This window comes from Panthera onca, chromosome B4 (assembly GCF_046562875.1).
Source record: "Panthera onca isolate mPanOnc1 chromosome B4, mPanOnc1 haplotype 2, whole genome shotgun sequence".
NCBI classification, from domain to species: domain Eukaryota; kingdom Metazoa; phylum Chordata; class Mammalia; order Carnivora; family Felidae; genus Panthera; species Panthera onca.
Genome location: NC_138345.1, coordinates 115,858,050 through 115,876,610, shown reverse-complemented (window position 1 = coordinate 115,876,610; position 18,561 = coordinate 115,858,050). Strand labels below are relative to the sequence as shown.

The following is an 18,561-nucleotide window of genomic DNA, read 5'->3' as shown; positions in this document are numbered from 1 at the left end:
ACGTAGGGGTGCATATATCTTTTTCAATTAGTGTTTTTGTTTTTGTTGGGTGAGTATCCAGTAGTGGAATTACTGGATCATATGGTAATTTAATTTTTAATTTTTTGAGGAAGCTCCATACTGTTTTCCACTGTAGTTGTACCAATTTTATTTCTACCATCAGTGCACAAGAGTTCCTTTTTCTCCATATCCTCGCTAACACTTGTTATTTCTCATCTTTTTGTTGCTAGCCATTCTGACAGCTCTAAGATGATATCTCATTTGGTTTTGATTTGCATTTTCCTGATGATTAATGATGTTGGGCATCTTTTTGTGTGTCTGTTGACCATTTTATTTTATTTTTGAGAGAGAGAGAGACAAAGCATGAGTGGGGAAGGAGCAGAGAAAGGGAGACTCAGAATCCGAAGCAGGCTCTAGGCTCTGAGCTGTCAACACAGAGCCCGACACAGGGCTCGAACCCATGAACCAGGTGATCGTGACCTGAGCCCAAGTCAGAGACTTAACCGACTGAGCCACCCAAGAGCCCCCTGTGATTTACATTTTTAAAGCATCTGTGTCATTGCCGTGAAGAATGAGGAAGGGGGGGCAGTGTTGGAGCAGGCTGATTGCTGGACTAACGTGCTAGTGCTGCGAGTTGTGAGTTTGGGGACTGTACCAGTTACCCATTTTATCTTAAATTTAGCTTAAAACAATAAACAGTATCTCTCATGATTTCTGTGGGTAAGGAATTGAATGCAACTTAGCTAGATGCCTCTGGTTTAGGGTCTTTCACGAGGCTGCACTCGAGATATCGTTTGAGGCTGCAGTCCCCTCCATAGCCAAATTCATTCACGTGGCTGTAGACGGACTTCAGAGATTTGCTTCCGCGCTCACTCATGTGGGCCTCTCCACAAGGCCATCTCTTGTGGCAGCTGGCTTCTTAAGAGCAAGTGAAGAGAACACCTGAGATGGAAGCCACAATTGTGTGCGTGTGTGCGTGTGTATTTTTCCTTTTTTTTTTTTTTTTTTGGAAGTATAGTTAACATGGTGTTACATTAGGCCAGTCTTTTAAAACCTAATCTCAGAAGTAACATCCTACACTTAATGCTGCGTTCTTTTTATTAGAAATGAGTCAGTAAATACAGCCCATACTCATGGAAAGTGGATGAAAGTGAGGGAAAAAAACCTCAGTTTCTTTCTTCCCTAGTAGGGAAAAACTCTTCCCTGCTGTGTGTTTCTCTTGTGAGTCTCCTTTACATACTAGACACTTCACTTCTGACACTTCCGGTTACCAAATGTGTAGGGATTCCCCCCCCCCCCCCCCCCACAACAAGAAAGTCTCTGACAGCAGCTGGGTGTCCTACAGTTTAACTCATTTTTGACACTGTCTGTCTGGAGATAGTGTCAGATCCCACAACAGGTAAGGTTTCAGTCCCACAAGACTGCCCCCTCTACCTCTTCCTCTGATGCCATTCACAAGCCCAGTGCTTCTGAGCAGCCAGCTATAGATTGGTCAGGAGGTTAGGGGGTGAAGCTGGAAATTCCAAGCTTTTGATCATGGCTTGGTCTTCCTGGTGACTACCCTCATCCAGGACCATCTTGAAGCCTATCTAGAGTCACCTCATTAGAACAAGAGATGCTCCTACTGCTCTTATTACTCAGGAATTTATGAGAGTGTTGGGAGCCCTGTGTCAGGGTCAGATCAAAGACAGATATTAAGGGGCGCCTGGCTGGCTCAGTCGGTGGAATGTGTGATTCTTGACTTCAGGGTCATGGGTTCCAGCCCCATGTTAGGTGTGGAGATTACTTAAAAAATAAAATCTTTAAAAAAATATTTTTTTAATATTTATGTTTGAGAGAGAGAGCATGTGCAAGGCAGAGGGGCAGGGGCAGAGAGAGGGAGACAAAGCATCCAAAGTGGGCCCTATGCTGACAGCAGAGAGCCTGATGCAGGGCTCGAACTCACAAACAGAGAGGTCATGACCTGAACCGAAGTCAGACACTTAACCAACTGAGCCACCCAAGTGCCAAAAAAATAAAATCTTAAAAAAAAAAAAAAAAAAAAAGACAAATATTAAAACAATAGATGCTCCTAGTGTTATCATTAGGAAGTTGCAAAAGTCTCAGGAGCTTTGTGCCAGGAGTTGGGTACAGAGACCAGTATATATATTTTCTGTTATCCATAGAGGATTACACAGGGTATGTATACCCAGAGGCTGTGGTCATGGAGGCCATCCTAGAGACTGCCTACCACAGGGATATATTTTGAAGTAAAATGGAGGATTTGCTGATGGAGTGAATTTTGAGAGAAAAAAGTCAAGGATGACTTCAAGATTTTTGGCCTGAACTACTGGTGGTAACTGAGGTGAGGAAGATCGGGTAGGGTGGGGGAAGCAGAACTGGAAGAGGTAATGAAGAATTCTACTTTGTCTATGTTAAGTAGGAGATGCCTGTTAGAAAACCAAGTGGGAATGGTGGGTAGACAGTTAAACACTAGTCTTTAGGTCAGGATAGAGGTTGGTGATGGAGATAGGACTTCATTGTCATTTTACCTAGTGTAGTATACAATGGAACTTAGTGAATTGTAGGTAAAAGGGTTAAGTGAATCTGATCTTCAGTTAAATGCCTAGCTTTGTTTCCCTGGAAACCAGATTTGATTGTAGCAACTACAGGAGTCCCCTCTTATCCACGGTTTTGCTTTCCATGGTTTCAGTCACCCCTGGTCACCCATGGTTTAGAAGCAGGTGATCTCCTGATGTATGGTCAGAAGGTCAGTAGTAGCCTAACACTATGTCACAATGCCTGCGTCATTTACTGCACTTCCTCTCATCAGAAAAGTGTTTTATCATCTCACATCACAAGAGGAAGGGTGAGAATGGTACAAAAATATTTTGAGAGGAGGGAACTATATTCACATAACTTACTATATTACAGTTGTTCTATTTTACTATTAGTTATTGTTGTTAGACTCTTACTGTGACTAATTTATAAATTAATCTTTATCCCAGGTGTGTAAATGTAGGAAAAAGGATAGTATTTATAAGGGTTGGTACTATCCACAGTTTCAGGCATGCACTGGGGATCTTAGAACTTCACCCCTGCAAACAAGGAGGGGGACTACTATATACTGCTAGACAAAATTGATCCTTGATTGGTACATTGCATCTGGATGAGAGCAATTATAAATGCCTGGTGAGTTAGCTGTTTGAGCTTCCTTGTGTATTGCTGCTCTTAGATCTGGGATGTCCCTTGTGAGAATGGGAATCCTGAAGCTGCGCCTGTGGAGTTGTTATTAGAGGTGTTAGTTTTTGTAGAGCATGAAGCCTTTAAGTCAGGGCAGCTCCTGCACCTGATGTGGCTCTCCTCTCACTTGAGCCTAGGGAGTCCAAGAAAATGGGTCCTGAACAGCAGGGTGAGCAGCTGTCACCTGCACGAACTATCGCAAAGTCTCCCAATGAGAGGAACACCTGATGTTGCCTATGGGGTGAGCTGTAGTTCTGTCCTCTTTCTGAGACGTCTGGTGCTGGAGATGGCCTGTGATAGTATATGAATCTGTAGGGTAGCTGCATAATCTCAACTAGAGAAGGATTCCCTTCTGAAGTGTCAAGTGTTTATCCTAGAAACAGGGAATTTCTTCAATAAACTTCTGTGGTTCACATACTGTTCCCTAATCTAGTGGGAACATTAGAAATCTTGTGGGAAAGAGAGTTCACTTTATCTCATCGCAAGGCTTTCATTTCTTTGACTGTCAGCAGCTAGTGAGGCTGTTGGGTCTACCAGTAGATAAACAAAAGGTGTATGTGCTGATGTGAATGTCTGGGATGGGCAGTGGAGCTCCATGTACCTTGAAAATAAAAAACTGAATGCCTAGAACCTAGCACAGTACTCAGCTTACAAATCACTTATTCAACAAATGTTAAGCATCCCAGTATGTATCATGCACTGATAGATTTACACATTCACAGTGGTAAACAAAATAGATGGTCCTTGCTATCTTGGAGTTTATAGTCATTTAATGAATGCTAGCTGGTAGACTGTACTATAACTGAGTGTTATTTTTCTTTGTTACAGTACTTTTATTTTCTTAAAAAAATCTTTTTTAATGTTTATTCATTTTTGAGAGAGAGAGAGACAGAAGAGCATGAGCAGGGGAGGGGCAGAGAGAGAGGGAGACACAGAATTTGAAGCAGGCTCCCGGCTCTGAGCTGTCAGCACAGAGCCCAATGCAGGGCTTGAACCCACGAACCGTGACATCATGACCTGAGCTGAAGTTGGATGCTCAACCGATTGAGCCACCCAGGTGCCCCTTATAATACGTTTATTTTCTTATGTAAGTTCTATTCTCTTATAGAATCAGCAGTGAGATTTTAATTTCTTTTTCAGGAGTTTATATGAGCTTAACCTGACTGAACAGAATACTCAAAGTATTTCAGTAGATCACAAATAGTCTTTTATGCCATTATACTCTTACACCATTTTGATTATCCTTAATTTTATCTCTATAGCCACAGTAATGCACCAAAGTCTTTATTTCCTTCCTTCTTCCTTCCTCCCTTCCATCCTTCCTTCATTTCCTTCCTTCCTTCCTATTTTGAGACAGAGAAAATCTTAAGCAGCTTCCACACTCAGCACGGAGCCATGGGGCTTGATCCCATGACCCTGGGATCGTGACCTGAGCTGAAATCAAGTGTGGAACACTCAACTGACTGAGCACCAGGTGCCCCCTTTATTTTCATTTTTATGCTTGTTAGCTTTTGCCTAGAATTAGTGACAGATTGGGGTGTCTGGGTGGCTCAGTTGGTTGGGTGACTGACTTCTGCCCAGGTCATGATCTCACAATTTGTGAGTTTGAGCCCCACATCGGGCTCTGTGCTGACAGCTCAGAACCTGGAGCCTATTTTAGATTCTGTGTCTCCCCCTCTCTGTACCCCTCCCCTGCTCATGCTCTGTGTCTCTCTGTCTCTCAATAATAAATAAACGTTAAAAAAAATTAAAAACAAAAGAATTAGTGACAGATAAACCAAGTAAGTAGTTAGTATCTATATAAAATTTGACAAAGGAAAATGTTGAGAGTAAAATGGTGGAAAATTTGGGCTCTTTATGCATAATAGTATAAAATTACTGTTTCTACTTCTATCAAGAGTTTTTTGAAGTGTTGGAACCCTGAAATCCTTTAAATCAAGTTAAACAAATATGGCTTACCTAGATTTTTCTCTACTATGTATATACTTTTTTCTCCACTTGGTGGCACCTTCTGTTCATTTCTAAGTAACATCTTTTCTCCCTCAATGTAGTACAGCCAGTCTCTCCTTGTATATTGATTTTTCTTATTAAGATTAATGGTTAAATTACTGAAGTAATAAAATAAATACACTATTTTCCAAATAATAGTGTATGTTGAAAATTTCCTATTTTTAACAGAAAATTATTTTTGCCTTGAAGATTTTTCCATAGCCATAGCGTAATTAACACATGTTTTTACTCTTGTGAGGATCCCTTTTCCTTGTGGTCAGCTTTTTTTCAGTTAGCATATGATGTTCTAGATGCCTTTGTAGAAAAATAGGGTGCAAGTTAGGGAGACTGAGCGTGATAGGAATCAAAGTTGCTTCATAGGTTTAGGTTTGAGAGGTTGGATGGTGTCACCATTCACTGGGATGGGAAGACTGGGAGAAGAGTAGGATGGGGAGTGGAGGATTACGGTCAGATTCTCTTTGGATATAGTAAATTTGAGATACCTATCAGAAATCCAAGAGAATAGATGTGTCAGGTGACCAGCTGGTATATAAATCTGGAGTTTAGGACAGAGGTTGAGCTGGCAAAGAAAAATGAGAAGTACCTAGCAAGGTAAGAGGGAAGGCAAGAGAGAATAGTGTTTCAACAAAGATGAGAAGGCTAGCTGAATTGATTGATGCTGAGAGATTGCTTGAGGTAAGTAAGGACAGAGAAGCATCCATTTGATTTGGCAGTATGAAGTTCATTGAGTCTAAATGGAATCTGTTCTTAAGAATGTGAGAGACCAGAAAAGTTTAAAGAATCTGGCAGGGGCAGGGATAATCTACATAACCCCTGAGAGACAACTGTCGACATTTGGCATATTTCCTTTAGTCCTTTTAAATAATTTTTTATGTCATTGTTGTATCCATAATCATATTCAGTTTTTTTCTCTTAATATTATAAGCAAATTTCCAGGTTATTAAAACAATCAGTACAATTACTGTTAATTTTTTTTTAATTATAAAAATGTGTAATTGTTATAGAAAATTTGGAAAACCCAGAGATATATGAAGTGGAAATAAAAATAAACTCCTTGGCCTAGAAATAAACACTGTTAACATTTCTTTTTTTTTCATTTTCTTTTTTTTTTTTAATGTTTATTTATTTTTGACAGAGAGATACAGAGCATGAACGGGGGAGGGGCAGAGAGAGAGGGAGACACAGAATCCAAAGCAGGCTCCAGGCTCTGAGCTGTCAGCACAGAGCTCAACACGGGGCTCGAACCCATGAGCCATGAGATCATGACCTGAGCTGAAGTCAGACGTTTAACTCACTGAGCCACCCAGGCACCCCTGAGGATCTGCATTTAAAGAGAAGGAATATTTAAAATGGATCACAGTGTGGAGAACAGATTACGATTTGTTGATCATACCCTCTTTAGAAGAAGGTTTGTGATTATAAATAACTATATATAGATATGTGTGTGTAACAGTATTTTGTTTGCTGGCCTCCTTTTCTCACTTAATAAATCACAAACATATTCCCCATTTCACTAAATATTCTGCTTGTCAGTTTGAGATTTTTAGCATCTAAGGGGCTTTTGATGTATAAAGATTAATGGAAATTTGGATTTAAAATGAATATACTGTTTATTACAGCAGCAATCTATTACCATTTTTTATTTTAGTTCCAGTATAGTTAGCATACGGTGAACTGTTAGTTTCAGGGGTACAGTATAGTGATTCAGCTCCTCCCTACACCAGCCTGTGCTCGTCACAAATGCACTCCTTAATCCTCATCACCTGTTCAACACTTCCCCGACCAACTCCCCTCTGGTAACCATCCGATTGTTCTCTGTAATTAAGAGTTACAGCTGCAATTTTTAAAACCTACTTGTTCTTCAGCCTTGAGGTCCAATTTATAAATAGGATAACAAGATTAGTAAGTTGAACATTTTTGCATAAAAATAAAGAACAATTATTTTCTCTTGTTTGATAAACTCAAATGGAAAGGATTAAAATCTCCTAAACAATTATCTCCTTTTTCCAGTTTAGTTAATTACATTCCTTTCAACATTTTAGGTCACAATTATAAACGTAGGATATATATTTTTTCAATATCTTCAAATGCCCAAAGTAGATAGATGAACAGACCTATCAAGCAAAATGTTCTTAAGCCCTTGAATGACTCATGTTTAATCACGCTAGAAACTTAAGGGTCGTCCTCACAGGTCTTTTTTCTCTAATATCCAGTCAGTCAGCAGGTTCCATGTGATTACTTTCCGAATATGTCCCACATCTGATCACTACTTCTGTCATTATTACCCTGGTCCAAACCACAGTTAACTCTTGCTGGAAACTTCTACCAAACCTTCCAACTGGTCTGATTACATTCTTGCAGCGCACTAGTATTCTCCACATACTCAGTGATTGGAGTGGTTATTTTACAAATCTCTGCTCAGAACTCTACATCAGTTTCCCGTCATGATGACAGTGAAAACCCCAACTCCTTACAAGGCCTTGTGTGCTGTTGGCCCTGCCAGGCTCTGCATACACTGTCCTGTCACTGTCCCGCCAACTCTTGATGTAGCCACTCTGTCCTCACTTTCCCTTGAATGGTGAGCATGCCCACCTCAGTCGCTCTGTACCAGCTGTTTTCCCAGATGCAACATGGGTCACACCTTTACCTTATACAAGTGCGTCCTCTGGTGGCTCCTCAGTCTACCCTATCCAGAAGAGCCCTTTCCTTTCACACTGTGTCCTCTTCCCCTGCTCTAGTGTTTTCCTTGGTAGCACTTATCTCTGCCTGGTGTTTTGTTATAGAGTATTTAATTTATTGTTTCCCCAACTACCGTGCTTCTTGATCATAGCAACTTTGTTCACTGCTGTGTCGCTAATGCCTAAAATGGTGTTTAACACATAGTGGATGCTCAATAAATATTTGTTGGATGAGGGGTGCCTGGCTGGCTCATTCGGTTAAGTGTTCGACTTTGGCTCAGGTCATGATCTCACAGTTTGTGGGTTCAAGCCCCGCGTCAGGCTCTGTGCTGACATCTCAGACGCTGGAGCCTGGTTGAAATTCTGTGTCTCCCTCTTTCTCTGCTCCTCCCCTGCCGGCACTCTGTCTTTGTCTCTCTCTGTCTCCCAAAAATAAATAAAAACATTTCAAAAATTAAAAAAAAAATTGTCGAATGAATGTAGATATACTGTCTTACTTGAAACAACCTTTGTTTTTTGTTTTGTATTTTCTTAAAGTACACTTCACACCCAGCGCAGAGCCCAAGGCAGGGCTTGAACTCATGACCCTGTTATCAAGACCTGAGCTGCGATCAAGGGTTGGACACTTAACCAGCTGAGCCACCCGGACGCCCCTAATTTTGTAATTTGAATACAGTAATTGTCTTTGCTTCTTCTAGTTGATCCAGAAATGCTATGTCTGTCACTTCTTTTACAACTTGTATTTGAATTTGAAGGTAGATTTACATATGAATTCTATTCTGACTTTAACCTGTCTTTGCATGAGCCTGCAGGTGATTAGGGGAGAGGCAGAGATAAAGGGAGAGAGAATCCCAAGCAGGCTGTTGCACTGTAAGTGTGGAGCCTGATGCAGGGCTCGAACTCACAAACCATGAGATCATGATCTGAGCCAAAAATCAAGAGACAGACACTTAACCAACTGAGCCACCCAGGTGCCCCAACCTGTCCTTTCTAATACCTTTTCCCACTGAATCATTTGTTTTGTTATAGTCTTTTAAAAATATTCCCCTGAATAAGTTGCCAGCTATCAGCAGCAGAGGATGTCTTCCTTTGGGTGCATCTGCTTAATCCAGCCTCTTTCGGGTCAGGGGTGTTGTGTAAAATACTACTTGACCTGAACCGAAATGAGTGTTATTCAGTACACTGTGCTGCGAGATTCTTTTCAAAACAGATCCTTCCTAGTGTTTTATTTTCTGCTCCAGAAAATCAGAATATTAAGCCACTGTGCTCTAAGAACTGCAGACTGCCTGCTTAGGTAGATTTTCCTGTGTTACAGAATGTTACTCTATAACATTTCTCTGTTAAAGTGTATTAATTATACGCAGAAGACAAGATTTTGATTTTTAAAGTTCAGCTTTTGTTGAATACATTTCACTTACTATTCAGTGCTTCATTTAAGGTCAATTCTCACTTTTTTTTAAATTTAATTTATTTTTTTAATTTACATCCAAGTTATCATATAGTGCAACAATGATTTCAGGAATAGATTCCTTAATGCCACTTACCCATTTAGCCCATCCCCCTCCCACAACCCCTCCAATAACCCTCTGTTTGTTCTCAATATTTAAGACTGTCTTATGTTTTGTACCCCTCACTGTTTTTATATTATTTTTGCCTCCCTTCCCTTATGTTAATCTGTTTTGTATCTTAAAGTCCTCATATGAGTGAAGTCATATGATATTTGTCTTTCTCTAATTTTGCTTAGCGTAATACCCTCTAGTTCCATCCACATAGTTAGTTGCAAATGGCAAGATTTCATTCTTTTTGATTGCCGAATAATACTCCATTGTGTGTGTGTGTGTGTGTGTGTGTGTGTGTGTGTGTGTATACACCACATCTTCTTTATCCATTCATCCATCGATGGACATGTGGGCTCTTCCCATACTTTGCCTATTGTTTGCAGTGCTGCTATAAACATTGGGGTGCATGTGTCCCTTCGAAACAGCATACCTGTGTCCCTTGGATAAATACCTAGTAGTGCAATTGCTGGGTCATAGGGTAGTTCTATTTTTAATTGTTTGAGAACCTCTGTACTGTTTTCCAGAGTGGCTGCACCAGTTTGCATTCCCACCAACAATGCAAAAGAGATCTTTCTCCGCATCCTCGCCAACATCTGTCATTGCCTGAGTTGTTAATGTTAGCCCTTCTGACAGGTGTGAGGTGGTATCTCATTGTGTTTTTGATTTGTATTTCCCTGGTGATGAGTGATGTGGAGCATTTTTTCATGTGTCGGTTGGCCATCTGGATGTCTTTGGAGAAGTGTCTATTCATGTCTTTTGCCCATTTCTTCACTGGATTATTTGTTTTTTGGGTGTTGAGTTGGATAAGTTCTTTATAGATTTTAGATACTAAGCCTTTATCTGATATGTCATTTGCAACTATCTTCTCCCATTCCGTCGGTTGCCTTTTAGTTTTGCTGATTGTTTCCTTCACTGTGCAGAAGATTTTTATTTTGATGAGGTCCCAGTAGTTCATTTTTGCTTTTGTTTCCCTTGCCTCCAGAGACGTGTTGAGTAAGAAGTTGCTGTGGCCAAGATCAAAGAGGTTTTTGCCTGCTTTCTCCTCGAGGATTTTGATGGCTTCCTGTCTTACATTGAGGTCTTTAATCCATTTTGAGTTTCTTTTTGTGTCTGGTGTAAGAAAGTGGTCCAGATTCATTTTTCTGTATGTTGCTGTCCAGTTTTCCCAGCACCACTTGCTGAAGAGACTTTTTCCATTGGATGTTCTTTCCTGCTTTGTCAAAGATTAGTTGGCCATACATTTGTGGGTCCATTTCTGAGTTCTCTATTCTGTTCCAGTGATCTGAGTGTCTGTTTTTGTGCCAGTTCTATACCATCTTGATGATTACAGCTTTGTAGTATAGCTTGAATTACGGGATTGTGATGCCTCCTGCTTTGGTTTTGTTTTTCAAGATTGCTTTGACTATTTGGGGTCTTTTCTGGTTCCATACAAATTTTAGGATTGTTCTAGCTCTGTGAAGAATGCTGGTGTTATTTTGATAGGGATTGCATTGAATACGTAGATTGCTTTAGGTAGTATCAACATTTTAACAATATTTGTTCTTCCTATCCAGGAGCATGGAATCTTTTTTCCATTTTTTTGTGTCTTATTCAATTTCTTTCATAAGCTTTCAGTAGTTTTCAGTGTATAGATTTTTCACCTTCCTGGTTTGATTTATTCCTAGGTATTTTATGGTATTTGGTGATTCTAACATTTTTCAAAGATGAGTTGTTGGCAATTTTCATAGCTGGAAATAAGGAAATAAACTACCTATTAGTCTTGGGGCAGAAGGAACTGCTCTTAATTTCAGTTTCCAGAATAAATCTTTATTGTGTTCAAAGGTTGTCAGTGTATATAGTACATGCTAGAGATAGTCTCATGTAGAAAAATTGAGGTTTCTAGATTAAAAGTTCATTATTTGAACTTTTTCCATGTAATTTCAGTGAATGACTTTGCATGATGGGGTTGGCTTAGAAAAAAATTCCATTAAGGTTGACTGAGAGAAAGTCTGTCTGCCACTGAAACATCTGGGAATACTTTAGATTGAGTGATTAAAAAAAATTTTTTTTAATGTTTATTATTTTTGAGGGGGAGAGAGAGACAAAGTGCGAGTGGGAAGGAGCAGAGAGAGAGAAGGGGACACAGAATGTGAAGCAGGCTCCAGGCTCTGAGCTGTCATCACAGACCTGGATGTGGAGCTTGAATCCACGAAACGTGAGATCATGACCTGAGCTGAAGTTGGATGTTTAACCGACCGAGCCACCCAAGTGCCCCTAGATTGAGTGATTTTTTTAACAAAAGAAATGGTGGCTTAAGTGGTATGAAATAGAGTTAGATTAGAAATGGACAGAACCTATTTATGGTCTCAAAATAAAAGACAAATGACTTGGGGAAGATTTTAAAACTGCCTCTAATTGGTCTGAATTAGAAGAAGGATTTTTCTTTTTAATAGCTTAATTTCTTCTTATAAAGTAGTACATTTTCATTATAGGAAATTCAGAAAGTAACAAAGGAAACAAAAATAACCTATTATCCTATCACGCAGACAAACCATTCACACAGACAAATCACTGTTAACATTTTGACATATTTTTTAAAGTATTTATTTTGAGAGACAGAGTGAGTGAGCATGAGTGGGGGAGGGGCAGAGAGAGAGAGGGAAAGAGAGAATCCCAAGCAGGCTCCACATTGTTAGCACAGAGCCTGACACAAGGTTCAAGCTCATGAACCATGAGATCATGACCTGAGTTGAAATCAAGAGTTGGAGCTTAACCGACTGAGCCACCCAGGCACCTCAACATTTTGATATATATTCTTCTGATCTCTTTTTCTATTCATACAAATCCTTTTGTTTTTGTTTTTAATGTTAAGTAGGCCTTTTGAAGAGGTAGCCTGGGTTTAAATTCTAGCTCTACTACCTTGGGCAAGTTTTTAATAATTCCCCAGTTTCCTCATTTATGAAATTGGGATAATAATATCTATCTCATAGAGTTGTTATAAGGATTAAAGGAGTTAATATTTGTTAAGTATTTAGAGGGGCGCCTGGGTGGCTCAGTCGGTTGAGCGGCCGACTTTGGCTCAGGTCATGATCTCACGGTCCATGAGTTCGGGCCCCGCGTCAGGCTCTGTGCTGACCGCTCAGAACCTGGAGCCTGTTTCAGATTCTATGTCTCCCTCTCTCTGACCCTCCCCTGTTCATGCTCTGTCTCTCCCTGTCTCAAAAATAAATAAAACGTTAAAAAAAAAAAAGTATTTAGAATGGTATCCATGACTTATAAATGCTATGTAAATACTGTTAAATAAATTAAGTGAATAATCTGCCATTTAAACTTAACATATGGTGAACATTTTCTCAAAGTCATAAAATATTCTCTGTAATACAATTTTTAATGATGTTTTAGTCTTCTGTCATGTATATGTCATGAATTATTTAAAAAAAATTTTTTTTTATGTTTATTCATTTTTGAAAGAGAGAGAGAGAGAGAGACAGATCACAAGTAGGGGTGGGGCTGAGAGAGAGGGGGATACAGAATCCGAAGCAGGCTCCAGGCTCTGAGCTGTCAGCACAGAACCCGATGCAGGGCTCGAACTCAGGAACTGTGAGATCGTGACCTGAGCCGAAGTTGGATGCTCAACTGACTGAGCCACCCAGGCGCCCCTATGTCATGAATTATTTAAGTATTCCGTTTCATTCTTGGTTTTATTCTTTCCATTTTTTTCACTAATATAAATAAAGCTGTGGTCAGTGACCTTGTTCTTAAACATTTACCCACACGTCTCCATTTCCTTAAGGCACATTTCTGTGGGTAAAATTGTTGCATCCATGAATGAACATGTTTTGAAAGTGTTCGGTACTTCTTGCCAAATTGCCCTCGATTTATATTCTTAGTGTATATACATTCAGTTGTATGTGAGTGTTAGTCTCTATAATTTCACCAGTGTTGGGTATTATTACTTTTTAAAATCTTTGCCAGTTCAGCAAATAAAAATATAACTATATCTGATTTTATTTTGCATTGCCTTGATTGAGCTTTTTGTGTTTGCCATTTTTACTTTTTTCTTTTATGATTCATCCTTTAATGGCTTTCGTCCATTTTTCCTTTGGACATTTGACTTTTTCTTTCTGATTTGTAATGATAGGTGAACTACTTTTCTGTATATGACAAATATTTCCCCATTTGTTTTATCCTTTAATCTTGTTTGACATAGACATTTCAGTTTTTATGTAGTAGAATTAACACTTTTTCTTTATGCCTTTTTGCTTTTAATGTTAATCTTAGAAATAGTTCTTCACATTCTATAGATATCAATATTTTATGAATATAAATATTCACTCATGTTGTATCTGAGCATTATTAATCTGTCTGGAATCTATTTTGATGTATGCCTAGGGAAATCTAACTTGATTTCTTTTCAACAAAATTCATTATTCTAGCATAATTTGTTGAAAAATATTTAGTTGCCCCAATAATTTGAAATGCCAGCCTTACCTTATATATACTTCAGTCTGTTTGGAGAATTTTATTCCATAGTATTGTTCTTTTTTACCAGTTTTTATACCATTCTAATGTTTGCAACCTTTAATGTCTGATAATGCCCATCTTCCTGATTGTTAGGGGTTTTCAAAATTTTCTTGGGTAGGCTTTCAGCTGATCCATAGAAATATAATTGTCAAACCCTGTTGGGATTTTGATTCAGCTTGCATTTAGAAATAACAGTTACTGAGCCAACAAGGTTTGAGTTGGCTATCTTGTGATGAACTATTTTTGTCTTTTAAATGTTAGATTTATCATTCCCATCCTGGGGTTATTTAGATAGCTCTCAGGATTTTGGCAGATACTTAGATGCTATCATAATCCTAACCCTATTTCATCTCTTGATTGTAATTTAAGTTTCTTGACCAAAATGTTCTCTTCAACCATTGAGAAGCTGTGTTCAAGCCTCAGCTTGGTGGCATATGTGCTTTGGGACCTTGGGAAAGTCATTTCAATTCTGTTTACTCAGTTTTGAAATATGAGATACTTAGATTAGTATGAAGTAAGTAACTGAATGGTATGTGTGGATATGCTTCATAAACTAAAGTGGGAAAGAATACTAGTTTTAGTATGATGAACACTTTTACCTCAAAAAACAATCATGTTTTTCTTTAGTCTTTCATATCCATTTAAAAAAAACATTATTTAATGCCTGGGTGGCTTAGTCAGTTGAGTGTCTGACTCTTGATTTTGGCTCAGGTCATGATCTCACGTTTCAGGAGTTGGAGCCTCGTGTCTGGCTCTGTGCTGACAGCACAGAGTCTGCTTAGGATTCTCTCTGTCTCTCCCCCTCTCCCTCACTTGTGTGCTCTCTCTCTTTCTCTAAAAGATGAATGCATGAACAAACAAATACTAAAAAAAAATTTAATGACCCAGCTGAAAATCTGCTTTGCAAAAACTGTTTGGTGTGGAAATCTAGAAGGTATGATTTATTTAGCCTTTATTTAATAATACCATACCAACAACAACAGAAAGGTTACATCAATCTAGCAGATTATAAACATTTTCTTGTTTCTTATAGCTCTTTATACTGCCATCATGAGAATAAATTGTTGCTCACTCATTCCTTGATTCTTGCCTGTAGCCTTGCTGGATAAACATTTTCAGATTTTATGTATTGTGGTAAAAATATTTTTTAGTTTTCTTGAGCATTTTCTATGTCTCCCTGAGATCTCCAGTCCCTCATTTAAGTAACTGGATAGACATATATCAGGTTTGGACTCTGTTTTCTTAAATATCATTTTAACCTTCAAGAGTCTTGACAGCAATTATTTAAATAAAATTTTTCTGTTATTTTGTTCACATAAATTAGTTCCTTAAGCTGCCTCAGCAAGGTAAAAGTTAAATATTTCTGTTGTGCCTTAAGCTTACATAAAGCCCCTTGATAAGTATCAGCCTTAGTTTTGACAACTAATCCCTCCTTTGAGTGGCTAGTAGAGCCTGTCTCATTGCCTGCCAGCATCTCAGTTGGGGCTCATGTTCATAGTCGCAGTTTACTGGTCCACGTCATTTTCCCTAATCCCCAGTTTCTGTTGGAGGATGTGAGAGAGACACCAACCCTGTGTGTACAGATGTCTTCATTCTTTATTGTGTTAGCTGATCATGATACAATGTCTTCAGACACAAATATAGCAATAGTAATAATAATTTATCTCCTCTCTTTTTGGTTTTAGCCAATACCTAGCTATATCTATCAATTACTACTAACAGATATTCTTAAACATAAGTAGCGTCATAAACTTTTCTCATTAATGTAGTCTTATTTTACTGAAACCTCCTCTACTTGTCCTTTTCTCTATAGCTAGGAAATCCCCCCTCCCTTTTTTTTTTTTTTTCTTGGAGCTGCCTTTCTCTGCCTGTTCCCTCCCCTCATTCCCTTTTCCCATAACATCATCCTTTCTTGTGAGCTTCCAGCCTTGCGGAATCTGGTACGAATCCTCTTTCCGCTTCCTGTCCCATATAAACTCAGTGTTGCTTCCTGCTCAGTTCTTCTATTTGTCCCTTGGACTTTGATCCCTCCTTTTTCTGTCCTTAGTGACAGCTTCACTGTCTTTTTCCTTTCTACTCCATGCACCCAGCTTCCTTTAAATTGTTAAACACTTAAAAACTGAAATACTTGTGAACTTTAGGCTGTGATTTAATGTTTTTAATATAGCAAATTGTGTGTTCTGTAGTATTCTTCTGAAGCTTGAATTTAAGTTGCTTGCAGAGATCTCTTCTTCAGCAAGAGACTCTCAGTTTTAAACTAGAGCTTCATCAGCCAGAGCAGCCTGCGCATACCAAAACTCCAGATCAGCCTCTAGCATCTAATAGCAGTGCTGTATTTCATCAATTCTGAAATACATTTTTACCTCTAAAATTAGGGTACATATTATAATCAATAGTATCATGAGTTAATTGGCAGCATGTTTTTCTTAGAGATAACATATAAAATGGTGTATATTTGAAAATTGATAGTGTCGTAGATACGATGAAATATAGTAACAAGAAAAGCAATAGCTAACATCTTTTGAGTACCTACTGTGCACAAGAATTTTTCTAGGGGCTTTATGTGTATTATCTCATTTCATCCTTATGCCATCTTTCAGAAGTCAGGATGCTCAGTTGAAAAAGCTAAGGCATAGAAGTGCAGCTAGTAAGTGAGGGAGCTAAGATTTGAGCTCAAGCCACAGAATAGCCCCAGAGCTGCCCGCTTAGCTCACCTGCCACCACACCATCCTGCCTCTTCATAACTATCTTTCTTTTCCTCTTTAAGGCATCGTTGGCTTCACTCTATGACTGATGATCCTCCAACAACAAAACCACCTACTGCTCGTAAATTCATTTGGACAAACCATAAGTTCAATGTGAGTGGCACTCCAGAACAATATGTACCTTATTCTACCACTAGAAAGAAGATTCAAGAGTGGGTCCCACCTTCAACACCTTACAAGTAAAGACGATGGAAAATAATTTAAACATGTATAATATGGGGCTCTTCGTGTAATTGCACTTTTACTGATTAAAATTGTTTGATTAAGCAATGTCTTTTATGCCTTTTTGCCCTTACCTTTGTCATTCATGAACTGCAAAATAGAAGCTTACAAACATGTGTAATTGAAGTAGACCTCTGTTGGGGTGTATTCCCCCCTTGCTGCCGCGGGCATGGCTGTGCTTCAGGACATTGCCTCACATAGTTGACCGACAGGGGAAGGCCTAAAGCTGAGCTGAGTCCAACAAGACTTTATTGTGGGAATCTGAAACATGGTGGGACACAGGCTGAGTCATCAGAGCTGAATGGCTTTGATGGTAGCTCTCTAAGGGGAAGGTTATCAGGGATTTCCTATTTACTGAGTTTTGGTTCTTTCACTGTTTATTTGGACCTGTGAACTATCACAGGATCCATTCCAGTATATTCTGATTTCCTTAAGCTAACTGGCATCATTGATTTTCTTGTTGTTTGCACATAAAAGAACTTTAGCTAATATCCAGGTTGGTTCCAGAGAATGGGCTGTAGACAAAAGACCTTCAGGGAAATGTGGAATCTTCGGAATTGGTCATATCTGGGTACTAGGAAAGGCAGTGCAACACCCTTCTGTATTCTGGATGGAAAGCTAGCAGCTTCGGTGATCAGACAGCCTATCAGATTATTGCCTTTAGTCACCAGCTTCCATGAGCTCCCTGAGAAGGCCTTTGGATATTGGTTAGCAGCCACCACGGAACAATTTAACAGTGAGAGGAGAAAAATGCTAGGAATTTGAAACCATGGTTGCTTGCAAGAGCACTGGAGAACTTACAGGAGAAAGTGAACCTCCATTCCCAAATCGCAACTCCAGGCATTGAGTAAAACTCAGGGCAATTACATGACCTTGCTAACCTCCTCAGGTTCTTATATGAAAATGAAGGGATAGAATGGACTGACTGTTGATACAGGGACATCTGGAAGAAGTTAGAATGTCATTGGCTACACATTAGGGTTACCTGGGGTGGTTTTGGTTCTGGTTTTGTTTTTTTAATACAGAGATCCAAGTTACTAAATCATCTCTGAGGCTGGGATCCAGGCACCAGTATTTTTTAGCATTCCCCACAGTGTTCCCCCACCTGATGAATCCATTTGCAGCCAAGGTTGTGAATTACTAAGCTAAAGAAATCAATACACCAAACATTCTCAATCATAAGACACTAGAAGTTGCTCACAGCCTCACTGTTCAATATCCCTTACTTAGCTGGATCAGATTATATTTGGTGCCCTCAAGAGATACTGTATTCATTGTGCTATGTTGGGCAGTTTGCCAATTAATGAAGAGCAGAACCAAACACTAAAAGCTGGCCTGTGCTAGATTGGATTTCCTACGCTCTGTCCGTCTGCCACTTCACTAACTGTTCCTTCAGGGCCCAAAACATTGTTTTCTAATGCCATTAGGGACACATCAGACTTGTGAGCAATTAGACATTCTGTCCTGGCTGCTATTCTTTATGGATCAGATATGCTGGAGGTTCACCTGTTGGAGAAAAATGGGTGTAGTACTTATGGGGAGGGGAAAGGTAGAAAGAGGTGATAATTGGGAAATGACCTGAGCTGCAGCAATCTCTGGCTA

General features: G+C 39.2%; 1 protein-coding gene and 1 long non-coding RNA gene across 2 annotated transcripts in view; one reads left to right on the top strand and one right to left on the bottom strand.

The window, feature by feature from the left end:
- NDUFA12 (NADH:ubiquinone oxidoreductase subunit A12) overlaps nucleotides 1-17,007 on the top strand; it is a 29,624-nt gene extending 12,617 nt beyond the window's left edge. Inside the window, exon 4 of the mRNA XM_060656741.3 lies at nucleotides 16,740-17,007. Coding sequence (XP_060512724.1) covers nucleotides 16,740-16,920 — 181 coding nt within the window. The 3' untranslated portion in view covers nucleotides 16,921-17,007. The remainder of the gene's footprint in view (nucleotides 1-16,739) is intronic.
- The window catches only part of LOC132693939 (uncharacterized), a 38,577-nt gene that overhangs the window by 7,526 nt on the left and 12,490 nt on the right, over nucleotides 1-18,561 (bottom strand). The window lies entirely within an intron of this gene.